The sequence below is a fragment of the Fundulus heteroclitus genome, chromosome 16 (genome assembly GCF_011125445.2).
Source record: "Fundulus heteroclitus isolate FHET01 chromosome 16, MU-UCD_Fhet_4.1, whole genome shotgun sequence".
Classification (NCBI taxonomy): Eukaryota; Metazoa; Chordata; class Actinopteri; order Cyprinodontiformes; family Fundulidae; genus Fundulus; species Fundulus heteroclitus.
The window spans coordinates 29,632,466-29,652,698 of NC_046376.1; the positions used below are offsets into that span (position 1 = coordinate 29,632,466).

General features: G+C 40.5%; 1 protein-coding gene across 1 annotated transcript in view; it reads right to left on the minus strand.

The window, feature by feature from the left end:
* usp43b (ubiquitin specific peptidase 43b) overlaps positions 1 to 20,233 on the minus strand; it is a 105,862-nt gene that overhangs the window by 12,183 nt on the left and 73,446 nt on the right. The window contains exons 9-14 of the mRNA XM_021319165.2: positions 14,591 to 14,694; positions 6,279 to 6,356; positions 6,056 to 6,185; positions 3,045 to 3,390; positions 2,742 to 2,900; positions 2,445 to 2,618 (exon numbers count right to left, since the gene is read on the minus strand). Of these exons, the coding sequence (XP_021174840.2) occupies positions 2,445 to 2,618; positions 2,742 to 2,900; positions 3,045 to 3,390; positions 6,056 to 6,185; positions 6,279 to 6,356; positions 14,591 to 14,694 (991 nt within the window). The remainder of the gene's footprint in view (positions 1 to 2,444; positions 2,619 to 2,741; positions 2,901 to 3,044; positions 3,391 to 6,055; positions 6,186 to 6,278; positions 6,357 to 14,590; positions 14,695 to 20,233) is intronic.

The window sequence follows — 20,233 nt, forward strand, 5'->3', positions numbered from 1 at the left end:
TCCCTGAGATCCAGTTAGTCTAACTCGGGTAGTATGCAAAGGGACTTGCATAAATTTTAGTGGGGAGGGTGTAACCCAGGTTAACATAGCCTTCACTAAGCATAAGCCCTTTCATAAAGGATAACTACAAAATGCATAAATAAAGAATAAATAGGTCTTAATATAGGTAAAAAGAAAATATAAAAATAACAATTGCAAACATTGTAAATGCTGTATTTCATGTTATTTTCTTTTCTTTTGTTAAAATCGTATAAAACAGATTTATTTTGTTAGCATCTCTTATTTTGAAGGGTCACATTGATGTGTGGCCCATGTGACTTGTTCCAGCCAACCGAGTTGCTACGTGCTCTGGCGCTAAAAGAAGCGGAGAGAGCAAGAAAGAAGCAGAGAGAGCAAGGGAGAAGCGGAGAGAGCATTGAGTTAAGAGTTGTGCTGTGAGAGAAAAAAAGAGAGTTAAGAAAAAATAAACAATTAAAAAGCGCCTGTTGTTGGGGAAACTTTTCCATTGTTGGAGGAGGAGCTTTCCACATTTTTCACCGACCGTGTTCAGCGTGTACACGTTGTAGAACTGGACTTGGATTTTTTGAAGTTGCTGGAGGTTTGACCGGGGAACTTCGAGTCAATCTCCAAGTTGGATTCTACTGAAGAGAGCGAAACAAGATGGCGAGCCGTAACCCAGGAACTCTGTAACTGCCGTCTAGCAGGAGCCACACATTCCGCTGGACAATCCCAATCATCCAAACTGGTATGATCTACCCATGTTTCCTGCTGAATTAGCATTGGGAACGGAATAAACCCTGCAGGACCATCAGAGGAAAGAGACATTGATTTAAACACAAATTATTCAGCTTTTTTTTCCTGAATTTGTTGAATTGTGTTTTATTGTTTCTTTTCCTGAAACCCATTCAATGTCCTTTGTGTGTATTGAATGTGAAATTGTCTGTTGGGTAGAAATGGAAATAAGAAATGGTTAAACCAGGAAATTAAAATCTTAACTTCCTTAAAGAGAACTCTAAATAGCTAAATTAGATTTAAAAGATTAGAGAATCGATTAGACTGTAAATTAACTAAATTAACAGTATTCATCGGAACTAAAATAGAACTATAACCTAGGTTAGAAAAAATAAAATAGTAATCCTTTTAAAACCTAGCATTAGGTTTAAATTGCAAACAGGGGAACTATTTTAGGATCTAAATGTGTGTCATGTTATGTCAACTGCTGTAATATTGTTGTTGTTCTTTCTTTGGATAAAAAATTAAGCCGGTAGTTCAAACTATTCCCTGGTCTGTGGTCATTAATACTCTTCTACATTTCTCTACTCCCGTAGTCGAACCTAGTACTGGTCTATTGTCTATCCTATTAACTGTAAGCACATTGTGAGTGTTACAATAGGAAATACCTATATTGTCCCACAGTGGGGAAATTTATGCGTGACTGTGGCAAAAACGCAGAGTTACAAATTAGATTAGTAATATGAATAACAAGCTAATTTAAAGTTAAGTTGTACAGCAAAAAGATATGGTAGTTCATCTACACTGAACAGAGAGTAGAAATCAGAGAACCACCCAAAAGGCCAATAGTAACTCTGGAGGAGCTGTAGCAACCCATAGCTCAAGTGGAAGAATCTGTATACAGGACAAATGTTAGTTGTGCCCACCACAAATCTGACCTTCTTGGAAGATTGGCGAGAAGAAAAGCCATGACTGGGTCAAATGCAAAAGACGTCCGATTAAAAGTTTCATCAATCATGAAACATTATGGGGGCTGCATCCTTATGTGTGGATGCTTGTCAGAGTTGACGGGAAGATGGATGGGGCTAAATGCAAGCTATATGTGGAAGACAAGTTGTTAGATGCTAGGGTGGAGGATCACCTTCCAGCAACACAGCTGCTTTAGAGTAAACTGTGTCAGAAGGGCCCAGTCAAAGTCCAGAACTAAAGTCCATAATACATCTGTGGCAAGATTAGGAAATGATGGTCAGATGCTTTGTGACTGAACTTGAGCTATTTTGGAAGAGAACAGTGAGAAAAATATTTTTCTCCAGAGGTTGAAACTCCTTAAAACATACCCACCCACCCATACATACCCGTCTTTTACCTCTTAATAAAATGTCTGTAGTTTGTGTTGGTCCATTAAATAAAATCCTTAAGTTTGTGGTGGTAAAAAGACGAAACGTGAAAATGTTTAAGGATTATGAATATTTCTGCAAGGCAATGCAATTTAATAAGCGCCATTACAATTTGGTGCCATTACAATTTGTTGCTGATGGCGGGATTTCATTCAGACAGTTTTTAGTGTTTGGCAGAATTCTCCAAAGTGGTCCAAATGTGGTTTGAGGCTTTGAATGGCTACAAATCCAAAACCTAAACCCTGGAGATTAGTGAAGTTGCAAACTCAGAAATTGTGGCACACATTTTTTTTTTTTTGTAATTCAAACACCTACTTCCTTCTACTCCTCTGTTGGGTTCATCTCCAAACACTGGCAGCTCAGGAGACTCCGGCGCATACGCTGGCTCCAAAAGTGCCGGACTGGGAACACCTGAGACCAGGCTGCCGCTGCCGCTTCCCCCGTTCAGTCGGACCAGCCAGTGATCAGAGGTGGATGAGCTGGTGGAACCTACCAAAACACCAAAATCATCCTTTTTTTTTATGTTTTTTTGCATTTTACACATTTTTTTGTAGAGTAAAATCTGTTTCGCCAGAAAATAAAAAAAAACAAAGCATGAGAAGCGGGACAAACCAGTGACTGAGGAACTTGCAGACCAGGGGGGGATGGTGCTTCTTTTCTGATAGAAGAGAATGTAGGCTCCACGTGTGCACACCTCGGCTTCTGGTACCGGCTCAACAGCGCTGTCGTCATAACTGTACCACTGACCGTCGACTGAGTTCCGACAAAAGGCTGCAATTAAAAAAAACAAAAACAAAAAAAAAACAAAGGAAAAAGATACATGCAATATGTAATTTACACAGCAGAGGAAGGTCAAATGAAGAGTCAGGGTTTAACTTGGTGTCAGTGAGGAAAGACGTAGGCTGGAATGCAGACCTGTGTAATGGCCCCCATGCATTCCTCCATGGTGGTTGCAGACAGCATAGAGATCGTACAGGAAGTCAGGGGGAGCCAGGTCGGGTCGCCTGCAGTGCTTCCAGCCCGGCTGAAGAGGGGCCGGGTGGTGGGGGCCGTTGTTGCGGCTCACCATGTGAGGCGTCATGTCCAGTCCTGCCAGGGGAAACTGCACGAACGTGGTGAGCTTGTCCCGCCGCTCGCCCACCTGCCTGAAGCGCTTCAGGTGGAGGATGAGGATGTCCGGCAGGGTCCACAGACTCATCTTCACCATGCCCTGCTGCAGCTGCTTACAGTGGGGGCACTTCCAGGCGTCGTCTGGTGCCAGCTGGTCAGAGAAAAGGCATGGAGGGATGAAGAAAAACAACTAAATCATTTGTTTTAGAGGCGGTAATTCTTCAGAGTGCAAATGCTTACAAAAAACGTTTATTCCTATTGAACGTTTTCACATTTTATTTTATTGGTATTTCATGTGACAGACTGAGACAAAGGAGTGCATAGTTGAGAAGTGGAAGAAGAATTATATATGAATATGCATTTCAATGTTTTTTTTTGTTTTGTTTTTTTACAAAGAAAAAATCTAAAAAGCCTGTTTTTTCCTTATATTCAATACTCCTGAAGCACCATTTGCTGATGTTATGGCTTCAAGTCTCCTGCATTGTTTTTCACCATTCCTCATTGGAAATTAGCTGAAGCTCTGTCAGACTGGACAACAGCCTTTATGAACAAACATTTTCAGATTCTCCAGTTAATTTAAGTGGATACTTTGACTAGGCCCTTCTAACACATGTTTGGATCCAGAAGGTGAATCTCCGCCTCAGTCTGAATTATGTTGCAGCTGCAGTGTATCTTCCAGGATGACGCCTTATTTAGACCCTACCACCTTCCCTTCAACTCTCACTAACTTCCCTGACCCTGCAGGAGAAAAGCGTCCCATAGCATGATGCTGCCACCACCATATTTAGGTTTATGTCCAAGATTAGTTCTCTGCCACATTATGTTTTGCTTGTAGACATGTTTGATGTGTCTTCGATATGACTTTAAGCAGACTGCGAGCAGGACTTTTTATGTCTTACAAAGGGCTTAGTTATTGACACTTTTCACCACAGGCTAGATTTGTGGAGTTCACAGCTGATGCTGGGTTCAGACCCAACATGATTTGAGCGTCAAAAAGGCGTCCAAAGCTTCAACTTGGACGCCTTTTTGACGCTCTGAGCAAAGTGTGAACAGACTGGTCTGATGCACGTTGGGAGGAGATACCCTGCTCTTTTCCTCAAATGCTGGTAAATATTTATCATCGGAAAGGTTTTTGATAACTTATCTGAGATCCCAACTTCCTTGCTAATAAGGCAAGGTCCTTTCTATTACAGTCTCTGTAGCGATAGCTTGACTGATCACAGATGATAGGATGGGCACAAACAGCGACGGTGAGTTTACCCAACATTGTCGACTTCCCGGCTTTTGAGCAAAAGTGGATTCCTTTGATTAATTAGGTGATTTTTAATGACAATTCGGTGCACCTAGTTTCAATTTGCAGCATCAGAGTACAGGAAGCTGAAAGACAAATGCCCACCACACTGTTCAGATTTGCAAAAGTAATATAGAAGAAAACCATGTATCCTTTTTTCCACCACACCATTATCCAGTAGTTTGAGTTGTTCTGTTACATAAGGTTCTGAAAAATACAGCAATGTTAGTGGTTGGAAGATAGGTAAATGTGAAAATCTTATGTTGGTAGAGATATAAGATCTTCATTAGTTTTTCTATAGGCATTTTGCTACAGTTTAAAAATGGACATAATGGAGATCAGTAATTTAATTTGTTTTGTTTTTGTGGTACTAGTGGCCTTTACTGACAGATTGCTGACAGGAAGGAGGCTAAGGCCTCCGTATATGAACCGCGCTCACTACGCCTGCGCCTCAATGGAGGTCAACTTTTAAGTGGAATCCTTAAACTCCAACTCCTTTCTCTTTCTTGAATATCAGATGATGACATGTTTAACTCAATGTTTTTTCATGCAAGGGGATCGATTATGATTCCTTTAAGACAAGATGGGACAGTTCTATGGGTAATTCGAAACATGTTCATCATATTTTTTTTGCATATTTTTTGCATCAATCATTCATTTTCACCTATTTTGAGCTCTATTCAGAATTAACTGTTTTTAAGGCTCTGTCACTTTTATGCAAATAAGTTGCAGCTGGCCACACCACCAAAGTTGATGTTTACACTCGCACTTTTTTTTTTGGCAATGTGGCTGGGACATTGCCATCAAAAATAAAACTACGGCTCTGTTCTCCGTGACTGGGAGGATGTGCACGGACACATGTTGTGTGCTGCAGCCAACAACAAAACATTTGTCTTTTCCAGTAGCCATTGTGCGGCGTGTACGACGGTAAAACCAGCTGACATACTCCTCTTCTGATAACCAAGTGGGCGGAGCTCTGCTTCGGTTGCTAGGTCAAGGGCTAGGCTAAGCTGGGGTTACTAGGCGAAGGGAAGTGACTTAATTTTGACGTAATAATCAGGAGGTTTTTGAAACGGCTCGTTTTCCAGACACCAACAAAACATTCACTCTTTGCTGGATGTTTTTTTGTGTTTGTTTTTCTTAGTTTCTAGCAGTAGAGACCCAAATACTACAAAAACTACAAAAAGTGAATCTCCTTTACAGAAGACAAACTATGTGAGTCAACCTGTAGGCAGGTTTAAATTTTTCTGCCCCATCTCACGTGTTTAACAAGCCATGGTTCTGTAGAAACCGTATGCAAAACACATCTTTGCACAGTAAATCCCGTGCTTCACTGCGCCTCCATTCATTGGCATTTTAAAAATTTTAATAATGGCTAATTATGAAAATGCCGCTTCATATGGGTCATTTCTAAAATACAAAAGAAAGAAGGAAAAACAAAAACAAAACAAGCATTTAAATCAGAATTCCAAGTGTGTAGTAAAAGGATGCCAGAGCAAGTATGTTCCAGGTGGTATAAAGGTACCTGTTCCTCTTTGGTGTAGAGCTGGAAGCACTCATCCAAGGTGCAGCTGAACTGTTGGACGTGCTGCTGGTGCAGATTTCGTACGCTGTCTGCATCTTTCACCACTTCCTCGTGAATGTTACCGAACAGGCTGACGGCCCGCAAGCCAAAAAGGTACAGAAAACATGTAAACCAACGCAGCACGCCATAATAAAAGGGACGACGCAAAGGCAAACACACTGACCAATCTTTGACTCTGTGCTCCCACTCGATGATGAGCTTCACGTGGGGAGGTCCTCCGGAACCGCAGAGCTTCAGAGCCCTGAAGAAAAACAAAGCAGTTCAGAAGCAGGGCGGTTGCTGGTTCTTACCATTCCTCAGGAGCCACACTCATTAATTTACAGCACTTCCACTGGACGATCACACCACCGCCTTTAATGATTGCCTTCATGTACATGATGTACCAGTCAGAAGTTTAAATCCACTCATTACACACATGAAGGTCATATTCCTTTTGGGCTTTTAGTGCCTTTTAGAACTGTTCAATAGAGTTGAAATTGACTTTCGTCAGTTCACACGGGGTCATACAGTGTTAAGCAGGCCTTTGTTCCACCAAAGAGATGCTGCTGTCCTTTCACTTCAAATGGTTTGTTGGACTGTTTATTATCTAATCTCAATAAACCCTTACTTCAGACAAAACAAGGCATCTGCAGTCAGGTATTTGTCTGACATTTTAAACTGTTGAAGCCTTTGTTTCAAGAAAACAAACTTTCTTATAAGAGACATGGGCTGATCATTTCCTCTTCCTTTATTAACAATAAGAAGAAAGAAATAGACACAACCTACTATTAGATGAGATGATTTTCACCATCATCTCAGAAAACTGAAATGTTTAACTCATGCTTTTGATAAATGTAATTTTATTTATAAGACAGGAGAGTTAACTGCCCTGACTATAGGAATGTATGGAGTTATGGATATTTGGATATTTAAAGTCATTTAGAGAGGCTGATATTTCTGTACAGTCGATACGGAACTGAAAAGCTCAAATGGAAACATGTAAACAATTGGTTAAATGTATCTGAGAAAGTAAAGCATTGACCAGACAATCCCTCTTAGCCTTTAGCATTACATGACTGGCTATTTCAATGTTATTCTGCTGTATCCATAAAAAAACCCCCAGCTTTACTAGCCATTTTGGCTTGTGATTTTTATCTGATCTTAGAAGGAACACAAGTTTAAATATGAGCCTATATTCATAATTTTGACCGAGTGTGCATTAGAAAAAAGGCACAATAAATTCACTCCTGTGCACTCAAAATGTACTGAACTGTTTCTCTGATCATTATTCAATCGTGGTAAAAGAGAACCCATTTGAAATAAATTATTAGAAGCCTGAAAATAACAAGATAGCTTGCAAACCACTAGGTGTCAGTGACGTCACAGTTCTGTATTCTGGACCCCCCCCCCCCCCCCCCCCCCATGCCTCCTCGCCATAAAATTAATTTGAACTGTCCCAAAAAAATTGAGTAAATATTTAGCATTTATTTAAAAACATTAGAAAACATTCTAACACCACCGTCCTCAAGAGGGATCTTACACCTTAATTAGCAGTAAATGCAATAATAATACATCCATGAACAACTACTACTACTACTATTACTACTACTACTACTACTACTACTACTAATAATAATAATAACAATAATAATATTTAATATAGCTTGCTGGCCATTTAAAGCCTGCAGGTTCTCCAAATGAAGCTGTTCCTTCTTGACGTTTTAAAGGATTTTCTTCACTTTAGGGCCTTTTGTTCTTGGTATTGTTAAATCACTCTGTCCTCAGGTGTTGTCTCTTTCAACATGCAGTTGTCAGACTTCTAATTGGAAAAAACAACAACTGCTCTAGATCCCACAGTCTTTGCACATTAAGGGCCGATCTTTTAAAAACGTTTCCTTTCGAAAATCATCGAAGATTTGGTGTGTTTTCAATTATTGACCTTTCTGGAGAAGCAGAATATTTTTTAGAGTTTTTCTGATCTGGTTTTAAAGCTTTCCACAGCACTGAATCAGATCGTTTAAAGGTTTTTCATGCTATATCTTTAGCTATCGGCTCACGTGACTGTTGTTCTTGTGCTTTTAGATTTAAGGGCTGAATCTCACACGGTGGACCACAAAACGTGATTTTGTTGTTGGGAGCAGTGGATGGGCATCAGGGACACCTCATACTCCGGCCCCAGCCTACCTCTCTCTGTGAGTTGATCCATCCCTACACACCCTGCTGTTTTCTCAGGCCAGCTGATCAGCTTTTCTTTAAGCTACAGGAGGAGCTGATGTTGAATTACAGACCACTGCAAATTAGACAGGTCTCTTCTTTGGCTGTTTTGAAATAACCTCTAAAAATGCATCTACCACTCTGATTCTGTTTTTACTATACGACTGCACTTTGATCCTGAGGGGTGGCTTAAAGTGTTTTACAAGCCTAATTATATGGTTCCACCAACAATCTACCGACACCTTAATCACAATAATGTTTAATATTCTGTGCAACTTACAATATACAGCATCATTATTTGGCTATGTGAGCAGCTTATGTTTATGGTTATGCTGCTGCAACCAATAATATTACATTTAGGTTGTGAAACAACAACAACAACAAAAAACTCTGTTACATTTCAGTAGATATAATAATGCTGTGAAATTTGAGCTAAACAAAAACACAAACCGTTGGGAAGAACTGCTTCTCATCACTGATTACAGAGACACTACTCGCTTTTATAAAAAGCACTCAGGTTGAGAAAATCACAATAGCATTGCAGCAAATGTAAATAATACATGAAGGTACTCTATATTCAGATTGAAGAGACTATTGTGTTATGTGATGCAACAGCTGTTTAATAATGGCAAAGAAAGCAGAAGAGCGTGAGACAAGAGTCTAAAAGCACTGAAATATGCAATCATAGGTGGTCAGTGAAGGAAGCAATCTCAGGAGAGCCAACTAGCAGCAGTCCACCTGCTGATGGGAAACCTTAACTCATCCTTTAATGAAAACCTGATACCTTAAACTCTGCTGGAATTATGCAGTAAACACTACTAAGTTCTAGGTAAACCTGGTCAACAGATCTTGGGACACCTAAAGAGAATGGGAAGTTTCTGCAACACTTATTATTGGAGTTTTTTTTAATAAGGATCTGATGGACTGAGATCATATCGGTGTTTATAGCATAAAAGGATCCCAACGAGGGAACAAAAACAAGAAGTCGGACAGATAAACAGAGAGTTATTATTTCAGAAACCAAAGATAAGTGTAAAGCCCTTTCAGTAGATAAATCAGTGGAGGAACAAATTAAATTTATTCTATCCAGTAGGGATTATGAGCAACCTTTTCAATATATTTTGGAGATCATCCCGTGACGGCTTGATAGCCCGTCAAAATTTGTAGAATTCACAACTAATAGTTGTCCGATTCTCCCACGTAAGAGGTGTTCTCTGCGGCTCCTCCAGAGTTACCATAGGACTGCTAGGCTGATTACTGTCAGTTTAGACCAGGCAGGGCATGTCCACGTCCCTGGTCCTACACATCTGATTCAAATAATGATGTACCTTCTCAGTCTGTCATCAAGGTCTGCAGAGGCCTACTGATTAAGCACTCGTTGGGTTAAGCTGCGTTGAACAAGGACAACATGCAGGACACCAGCCCTTGAGGACGGACTTTGGACACCACCGGCTTAGACGGTCGGCCAAGTCTTAGTAGTAGGTTTGCATTTGAGCCATACTATTTCCAGTTTCAGGTGATGGATTGAACTTTTACGTTTGCTCTACCAGTGGTGTGTTGTGGCAACTGTGATCCAGCTTCCCTGCATCAGTAACATTTAATGCATTAGACATTCGACATACATATCTACAGAGGGTAATTCAGTAGTACAGGAGCAAGGTGAAGTAAAAAAGAAAGTATGAGTAGTTTTAAAAAAAATCATATTATTTGGGTTTACTTAAGGAGAGAATCTATTTCTGAAGCATTAGAGTTCTGACACTGTCATTACACAAGTTTCTAGGATACAGTGTGCAACAAATTTGCATTTCAAAAGACTTTCAAAGCTTTTTACTCACATCAGCACCATTCAGTGGGTGAATAAACTCTTCTTAGCCACACAAATGGAAGTTCTTTCGAGAAATCATTTTTGCCACTACAAGCCATACGATTTGAATTTGTGAAGAAAGATAGCATGCCTTCATAAGTTAGATGATGCTTCAACATATTTCCCAATTGCAAGGCGAAAGTGTTCCAGCTCCTTCATGTTGGACTGCTTTTGCTAGTAAACAGTGTTCTTCACGTCTAACCACTGATTCTAAATTGGATTGAGAATGATTGATTAGAATAGTAACTTTTATTTATAGTAGACTTTAAAGGACTCTCACAGTCACCTTACATTATAAACAGCAGATAAAAGCAAGGCCATTATAAGAATACACAATCAAGATGAAGACAGAACAAAACAACAATAAAAGAAAACAACACACATAAAATGTGGGGGAAAGTGCTTTGGTGGTAATAAGGATATATCATGTGGGATGGGTACCGAATAAGCTGGTCTGCTTAAAAGCTATCTATTTAGACAAACCGTTGTCCACGAAAGCATTCTTTGGACAATCATTGGATGCCGTTCAGGCAAAGCTAACTGAAAAACTTCATTGCATCATTCCTGAAGTCCAGGCCCAGTGTGAACGCACGCAACCCAGCTGTCATCACCACCGTCACCGCTGAAAGAGCAGTTCTGGAGCAGAGAGGAGTTCAGGAGATTATCTGGGCAGCAGAATTCTGGACCAACTGGAGCTTATGAAGAGTAAGCAAAATCAGTAAAGCATTTCCTGGTTTCCTTTACACTATTACCATACTAGGAGAAGAAGTGGAGGTGGTGGAGGAGTATAAATGCCACTGTGGTCACCTGGACAACAAATTGGACAGGAAACGCAACAGTGAAGCTCTCTACAAGAAGGGACAGAGCAGACTGTACTTCCTGGGGAAGCTTAGGTCCTTCAGGGTTTGCAGCAAGACGCTGCAGATCTTCTATAGGTCTGCTGTGGAGAGTGTGAACTCCTCTGTCATTTGTTGGGGTAGCAGCATCAGAGAATGTGCCTTAAAGAAGCTCAACAAGCTGATAAAGAAGGCTGGCTCTGTTCTGGAGACCCTTCTAGAACCTCTGGAAATGAGTTTGCAAAGAAGGATTCTTCATAAAATGAAGAACATTACGGACAACCCTGAGCCTCCTCTTCATCAGACTGTACCACAACAGAGTGTCTTCAGTCAGAGGCTTCTCCAGACCCACTGTAAGACAGACCGCTACAGGAGATCCTTCTAGCCTGCAGCCATCAGCATCTACAACTCACTGAAGAAACCCCTGTAACAGGTTACAGGGGATTTTTCAGGTAAAGTATTTTTGAATTAAATTATGGCAATCATGACAAATGTGACAAGATCATTAACCAAGGTAGCAGTATTGTTGAGGTGAGTGATGGGGGCAACGGTTGATATTACGGAGGTGGAAGTAGGCAGACTGTGTGATGTTATTTATGTGGGCCATGAAGGAGAGATTTTTATCAAGTACCACACTCAAACTCTTAACTTAAAGGAGCAATAAGTAAGAAATGTACTGTAAAATTAACCAGAATCATATTTTATTTGTCACCTGGGATGGAAGAAACATTCCCTATAAACAATCAGTCTTCTCCATTAACAATGCATTAGTCATGTTTTTGTATAGTGTGGAATTACTTTGGTCCAGAGTGCCCGTGTTTACTTCCTGGTTCCTAAGCCAATCATATGAAAGTTCCCAGGGTTCCCAAAACAGAGCTCAGCATTTGTTTTTTTCTGTTGGCAAAAGAGCAGCAGCCTGTAAATACGGAAGCCAGTAAGAGAAGCAGTGGCGGCTGGCCCATAGGGGGCGCTCGGGCGCTGCCCTCCCTAGATGTGGAGGGGAAAAGTCAAAATATATTTAGATTTCAAAAGTATTATTAATGTCAGTTTTTAATTAATAGTATGTGGCTACATGTAATAAGAATTATTAAAACACTTCTACTAATTGACTCTACCAATTGACTCTCATTTAACAGCGCATTTCCACCGACAGAACGTAGCATATCTCCTGTAGGGCTGTCACTCAAGGAGCCCCGCAAGCGTAGCGAAATAACCAATCATATAATGTTGCCGGGAAAATGTATAAATATTTGGCCAATCAGCATCGCCAAAATGAATGGCTTTGGGGCTACTGGAATCATAGCCCTTGCTGCACAGTGACATAGGCATATGGCAAGCCGTTTTAACATAAAGTAATGTTGCTAGCAGTCAGTCAGGCAGTGATGTAGAGATTACGGCGACGACGACAGACAGAGAGACACACACATTTTGTCATGTGGTAAGTGAGTTTGAATATTGGGCTATATGTTGAAAGGATTTTGGAAGGTGCTGTGAACATTGTATCAGGTACATAATTTTGTCAGCTGATAATTATTTTTTCATATTTTGAAATTCTGTTCTGTTTCTGTTCTGTTGTGAAATCAATTGTGTCATTGTGAAACTGTTTGGCTGAAGATAATGACAGTACAGTATGGTGTATGCCTACTTTGGTGACAAATAGTGAATTTTAGTGTTGTATTTAATACTGTTCCTTTCCTAAATAAGACCTAATATAGCTGTAAAATGGTTGAATGTATCTGTAAGCTGCTGATTCTGAGAAGGGAATTAAATGCTGTTTGTGGAATCGTAGTCATTTTCCGACTTTTAATTTGATGGCATGTACTGGGTTAGGCAGGGAAATCTATTGGCCGGCCCCACGAAGATTGTTTTTCACCAGCCGCCACTGAAGAGAAGGAGGGTGGCGGTGCCGTGTTGTTTGATTAGGACACTAGGTGTCATAATTACTTATCGCTCTTTTAAGAATAAAGAAGGATAAAGGAATTATTGATGGGTAAAGAAAAAAAATGCACAATTTTATGATGTCAAAAGTTGCAGACAGGTCAAGAAGAACTAGAATAGAGAGAAGTCCAGAATCTCATTTTATTAAAATTTTCAGCCTTTCTAAATGGTGCCAGACTGCATCCTCACCTATTTCTATCTCAACATTGTCACGCCTCTACTTTCAGCTCTCCGTGTCTGAGTTACACGTGTTAGTATGCAGGTAAACTCCCACTCCCGGCAGGAGAGAGAGCGCAGAGTCACAAACATGTGTTTGCCTGCTTTGGCAAAAATATCTGCTTTTGTAAATGCCTCCTAATTCTGAGAATGGCTGCACTAAAGGCTCCCACAGAGTCAGGAGAACTGAGCGTCTACTAGCCACCGAGCCGCATCGGTGGAGCCTGCTCTGTTGGGGGAACGTACAGCATTCATTAAAGCAGCAAATGCCTAAATTATCCAGCGTTTATCCCCGACATAATTTGTATCCCTTGTGCGCAAAACCAAAAAAAAAGTCTGTCTGTTGGAAACAAAAATCCTCCTTCGTGAGTCCATCACTGAAAACAGATGGCTGCTTTGTTCTTGGAAAACACAGTTTTGTTGCTAGGTAGACCGAATGAATGGATTATGTGAGACTGATCCCAGATGTGATAAAATAAACACAGAATAAGGTTACGCTAAAAAAAACGATTCTAAACTCTGGCAGATTTAGATTTAAAGACACTTTCATGCAATCAAGAAGTAGGAAGGAAGAAAGGCAGGCATCATTCAAAATATAATAACGTGTAAAGATAGACAGAGAGACACGTGGATAAATAAGATAAAAAATGGAGACAGGCTGATCATACACAGCTGCATTCTGGGATATTAATTGAAAGTCAAGAGGAAGGAAAGTCATTCAGCCTACAGAGCGTGCGTGCCACTCCCTCCTGACAAAATTCCTGGAGGAAACAATGATGATGTTAGGTCTGAGTGTCTGTGTGCATGGATGTTTGTCCTGTTAGCCTTTGTGTTCCCCTGAAATGGACTGGCGACCTGTCCAGGGTCTACGCTGCCTCTTGCCCAATGAATGCTGGAGGTAGACTAGAAACACCCTGCGCCCCTGAACGGATAGGCAAGAATGAAGCATGGATGTATTATTTTAAGTCAATGCTTTAAGGGCTCGTGTAAACATCGTTCAATGGATCGTTAAGAGACTTCATGCATTTTATATACAAATAAAAGTTTTATACAGACACATAATAGGTCTGTTCATTTAAAATGTACTGTGCGTACTATGTAGTGGGCAGTAAAGTAAAGGTGAGTGAAGATTACAAGACTAAAACCACTTCTCTTTTGTGGAAACCTGTTAAAGCGCATCAGGGGATCGAGGACATGTCACTGCGTGGATTCAGCAGGAAATCTAATCAACACCCGGCCATTTAGAGCTGACAACGGTACATTGCTCAGATCCGCTCAGGCAGGCGCTAGGAAAGTCAGCTGACACGGCAGACAAAAAAGCAGCCACATGTCTTCGCTGTGTGTCTGAAGACTGTATGATCAGTGCTCATTGGATGCCAGTCCTCAGTGTCTGGAATCATGAAATGTCACGTATTTTCACACGCTCACCTGTCAACGGCGGGGTGGTAGAGCGGTCGCCCATCCTGAGGAGACAAGTAGTTGTAAAACGTAGATCCTCCCACCACACGGATGTTGAAAAGCACTCTGATATTCTGAAATGACAGTACCAGGACACCATCAACACCCTAGAAGCATTCCTATTCTGCTTTTCATAACAACATAGCATCTGTCACATTAGGTCAACCATATGTGCTATAGCCAGCACAATATGACATCATTTGTCCTGAACACTCAAATCCTCACAGGATAAGACAGTTATGGCATTGGAACATTTCATTGCAATAAATCAGGATATTAGTAAATAATAGCAAATTTTGGGACTCAATGTTCTTGTCAGAACCATTCAGGTGGGTGGAACGAGATCTCACTGTACTAAAACATCACAATACTCCTTGTCAAATTGAAGTCTGTCTTGTGATGGGCTATTCAGGCTCTGTCAGCATGAATGTGAAGTAAGAAGGCCCTACATATAAAGTTAAGTACTTCATCAATGTTTGAGCTTTTTCTTTTGTGTGGAAGATTGTAAGTATTTCTTGTGTACTTTTTAAATGTCTCTCTGTGCAAAATGGGTTTAAAAACACAACCAACTCCCTGAGAGGCAAATAATAAAAAAAAAATCTAAAGGTTTGTTGTTAAAAAATGACACCTTTAATCACTATGTCTTTTCAGTGACCGGTGTGAACCTGCCTGCAGATGCAGATCTTCTCATATTTGGGTTGCAGTTGTGAGACTGCAGCTCTGAATTCATTTCTGGTGTCCAGCTTTGGTTTGTAATTGGTCTTGATTTAGGCCACAGCAGGAAAAAAAAAACTCTCCTGTAGGTAGGATCTGGCGAATAAAATGGAAGAAGTATTGCCTTGGCTCTCTTGGCGCCAGTGTCTTTGACTGAAACTGCAGCCTCATTGTTGAATCAGAGGTGACATAAACAAACTGTTCTTCCTCTGATGTGCTGAGGTCGGCAGGTGGTGTTGCACTGAAGGGATCCAGACATGTGCTTTGGAATCCTGCGCCAGGAAATAGCTCTAAATTCATCGAAATGTTTCTGAAGGGCTCAGGTCTGTGCTTACATGCGTGAAACCACTGTTTTATGTAGCTTCATGTCTTCAGTGAATGATTTCAAGTTCTCAAATAAGTCCACGTGTCCATCTTTCACTGGCTTCTGCCACGTCTCAGGTTTTCTATTTTTTCACAAACATCTTCAATAAGAAATGTGTTGTCTGTTTTAAAGAACAACTGTATTTGTGTTTTTCTAATTTAAAATACAGAAAAAAATGAAACTTCAGCAAAAAAAGATGGATTACATTTAAGAAAATTATGTAAAATATGTAGCACATATGACTGGTATTTTTAGAGTCATTCTGTAGTTGAAATTCAATGCAATATTTCCATAAAAAAACGTAAAAACTGCTCAAATCTGCTTTTGTTATTATATCATTTTCAAAATAAAACAAGTTATTAGGAGCCACTGGTGAAAGCCCAAAGCGCCATCTGCGACTCTGGAGATAGTCAGTCAGCCTGCTTTAGCAGTTATTATACAGAACGCAAATTGAAAGAAGGTTAATGTCCATAAAATGCAATACTATGGTAGCAAATATCCAATGACCCTCACAAGTCAGTTAAGATTGCAGCTTAAGTTAAGATGACAAAGGCTGCCAACTGTATCAGTCTGCCTCATCAGCTGGGGCTCATCAGTCTGCTTAATGTCTGTCAGCGTTGGAATAAACATTTAGATTCTGCAAGTGACATCAAACGATTAAACAATTTCTATGCTTCTCCAGTTGTTGTGGTTCTTTGGAAATGATTCCAGCCGGTAGACACCTAGTAGATCAATACTGTACGACTGGCAGCCTCCACCGATGTCATTTGCATTGCAAAATAGAGGTTGCCCAGCTGAGAAAGATGTGACAAACTTAACAGCCATCTCCTGCGAAGCTTTAGACAGCTGAAGGGGTTGGATGAAATGTTTTGAAATAAGGTTGTGAGGTTCTGTGCAATTACTACCTGTAAGAAGTTCCCTTACAGTAACCGTGGTGGAAAGATGTCACATCCCTGTGAACCTGCTGGAAATTAAATAAGTCCTTGTAGTTCTGGATGACTAACAGCTTGTTAGACGTACGCCGTGTGTTTTAGCAGATTTCAGCAGTTCGGAACAACATATTTGAGGGAAACAATGCCATGTTACTGGATATTAACAGGCGACAGAGTCACCTCTCACTGTTATTAAGTTTGGTGATGTTGTCTGAAGGTGAACAACATCTGTGGCTGCTGAAGCAGCACCCTGCTGACGGCATTGGATCAAGAGCCTACTCTAGCTCCGCCAACTTTTTGGTTTTGCGTCACTTGTGCAACAGCATCAAACATGGTACGTGGCGTGGCAGACCTATGATCAGCTCATCCACCAAAACGGCTAATTAGATACAACCGGGAGGCTCAAAGAAGCTAACTCCACGTTAAAATAGCAGTTTAGCTGCAGAAAGAGCAGACGATGTACGGTTGAATACCTGTTTGCTTCCCCCACTCCTATGATTCAATTTAGTCAACTTCTTTTATCTTCACTGATCAAACAGCCAGACTAGCAAGTGTAGGGACCAAAATCAGTATAGTGCACATTAAGGGATTTCTATTTGATTATAAACAAAAATATGACCCACAGCAAACACTTGCATCAGCCGAGTCAAGTTTTAACCTTTTCTATGGCTTGAAAAAAAGAAACGTTAGGGATCAGAACTTCAGCTGGAGGCTGATGTGCTGCCAGATTTAACCGCCATTTAATGTCTTTCATCAAATCTAGTGTATATTTACAGTATGGAATATACTCAAGGTTTATGCTGCCTGCAAAGGATGAAAACTAATGAAATATTTCAACAAAGGCATAGATGTCTTAGAAAACATCGGCAGCCACCTACTACCAAAATTGTGTGGTCTTAGAAGTTAGAACAGAGGTAAAATGTAAAATCTAATTATGCAGTTTTACTTTTAACCTCTGGCAGCACAGTGTACCAACAAAAATATTAATATACCTAAAGACGAGCAGACCTCACTCAAAATCCCTTCAATTTGATTGAAAAATATGAGCTGAAAGGAAAATGAAAACAAATATAAGGCCCTAATATCTCTCCTCTCCTCTAAGACACAGATATATTAAACTGGGATCTACGTAGACTGTAGGGATAGAGGAATGCTTTGCAAAAATGAAATTGATTTCCTCTTGTTCTGACAGTTAACCCCCCCCCCCCCCCCCCCACACACACACACACACGTCAATAATTCAAAGTTATTGTCTAGGCTATGCTATTTACAGAGCTGCTTAAACATTACCGCCATTCAGATCATACTGTAGTGCTATAAGCATATAAATACATATAAATATACATGTTTATGTGTAAGGGGAGTTCAGATTATCAAAATTATTTCTGTACGCTAAATGCCAGATGGTCCGTTTGGTGAAACGTCGGGACCGCTCCGACCTCAAATCGGGGATATTCAGCATGTTCGATTGTCTTGCCATGATATCCTAGCATGTGTGGGGTGTATCCTGAGGACAAACGAGCAGGCCGCCTGTTGAATGTGATGTGTAGCCAATCAGAAAGCGAGGTGAGGGATTCCCCAAGAGAAAAAAAACTCTCAACTCGCCTCTATTTCATAGTGCAGCAGGCGTACATCCTGCCGTGTGAACCAGCCTTTAGCCGGGTTTGTAGACAGCGTTGCTCGCATACATCTTTTCTTCTGCTCTGACTTCAAATTTTCTATGGGATTGAGATCATGGCCCGCTCCAAAATAATGGGAAATATCCACATAATTTCGCTGATCTCATACTTCACAGTTGGGGATGGTGTTCTCAAGCTTGCTTGTAAACATCCTTCCTATGTCCTCTAAACATAACGAGGGTCATTATGGTCAAACACTTCAATCTCAAACTCCAAAAAATTAAAATCTATCTAAATTAGGGTTTTTTATGCAGACTTTGGAGTTCTGGCTTCTTCCTCTCTGAGCGGCCTTTCTGCCCATGTGGGTACAGGTCTCATTTCACTGCAGACGATGTTACCCTTTTACCAGCTTCAGCCAGCCTCTTTACGTGTTTTCCTTTTTTTTTTTTTTTTGTCTTTAAATTCTTACACACACCTTGCACCAAAATTTGCTCCATTCTGGGACACGGCACTTGTCTCCTCCCTGAACAGCATGATGGGGCATTTCCATGGTGTTTAAACTTCTCTCTCTATATATTTTTTTCCAGCAGATGAACGGGGCACCTTCAAGCTAAGCTTTAGTGCTCAGTTTTAGTGAACAAATCTCTTGCTGCTTTTGAGTTTCCATAATGTTACTAAATGAAACAGTATCTTAGAGGTGTTGCCTTAAAAGACATAAATATTTTACTGTAAACAGGTATATCTGTTCAGCTCTACCAGGATCACTGTTTTCTTATTTCCTTGTTATTTTTTTAAATTCTATTTTAGTAACAGTGTTGCATCTTGAAAAAAAAAAACTTGGCTGCTGCCTCCTAAAAAGCAAACATTAGCCGAATTAGGCAAGTGATAGAACATGCTGAGGTCAGATGCAACAAATTTGAACATACTGCACAATAAATGACTCTTCAAACATGGAGAGTAGAAACCAGAACATTCACAGATCGAACCCACAAACAGAAAACTATGTACTGTAATATGTCTACCTGCTTTCCTTACTTTATTTTCCTATAAGGACATGCAGATAAATAGTAATATGAGCTAACATAAAATCACCACGTGATTAATAAATAAATAACAACTACACTAAACTGTAAAATGTGTAGGATAATTAAAGTGCAGACATTAAGCAGCATTTGCCTGGACAGTGTCCTGTTGAAATTTTCTCAGGTCTCAAGTTAGAGGAGCGAGAGAGCCTGAGAAAATCCTTGGTCTTGTCTTTGAACTTGGATACATTGATTTTTAGGTTTCCGTGAAAAATGTTTGAGCCTGACAAAGCAAAACATGTCCAGGAAAACTTGCTTCAAGCAGTGCAGACCTCAACCAATATAGTGCATGGCTAATTAGAATCAGGCCTTTCAGACAGATTTTCATTTTGCTGCATGCTCTATAGCAGTGGTGGGTAAACCTGTTGGATTAGGGCTCACATTGACTTTTAAAATTGGACAGATGGGCCAGTCCAGTATCAGATGGATAGACCAATATATGGTAGTTTCCTTTCTTAACTCGAACACCGGGGAAATTCACATGTATTACATGCAAAAAGCATGAAAAACGTCACATTCACTTTCAGCGGAACAATGGTATTGATCACCCTTTTCTGCCAAAGCATCAAAGTCTGGTGTCAGTCTGGATCTGCCGATTCTTAGTGTAGAGCTCAGGTGTTCATCAGTCAGTTTGGATCTGTGCGGCGCTTTGTTTATGTTCATCACGTGAAAAGTCTGCTCCCACGTGTAGGTGGAGCCAAACACTACCCTCCTCTTTGCCAGGGAGCTGAAGTTAAAACAGGGTCCCACTGAAGATCGATCGAACGACAACTCCTGCGGTGCTGTTTCGGGATCTTGCTAGAAGGCACATTACACCAGCTGGAATTTTTTTTTCTCCCAAACTCAGAGAACCGACTGCAGCATTTTCTATACAGTTTCATTGCCAGTATGTCCACAGCAAA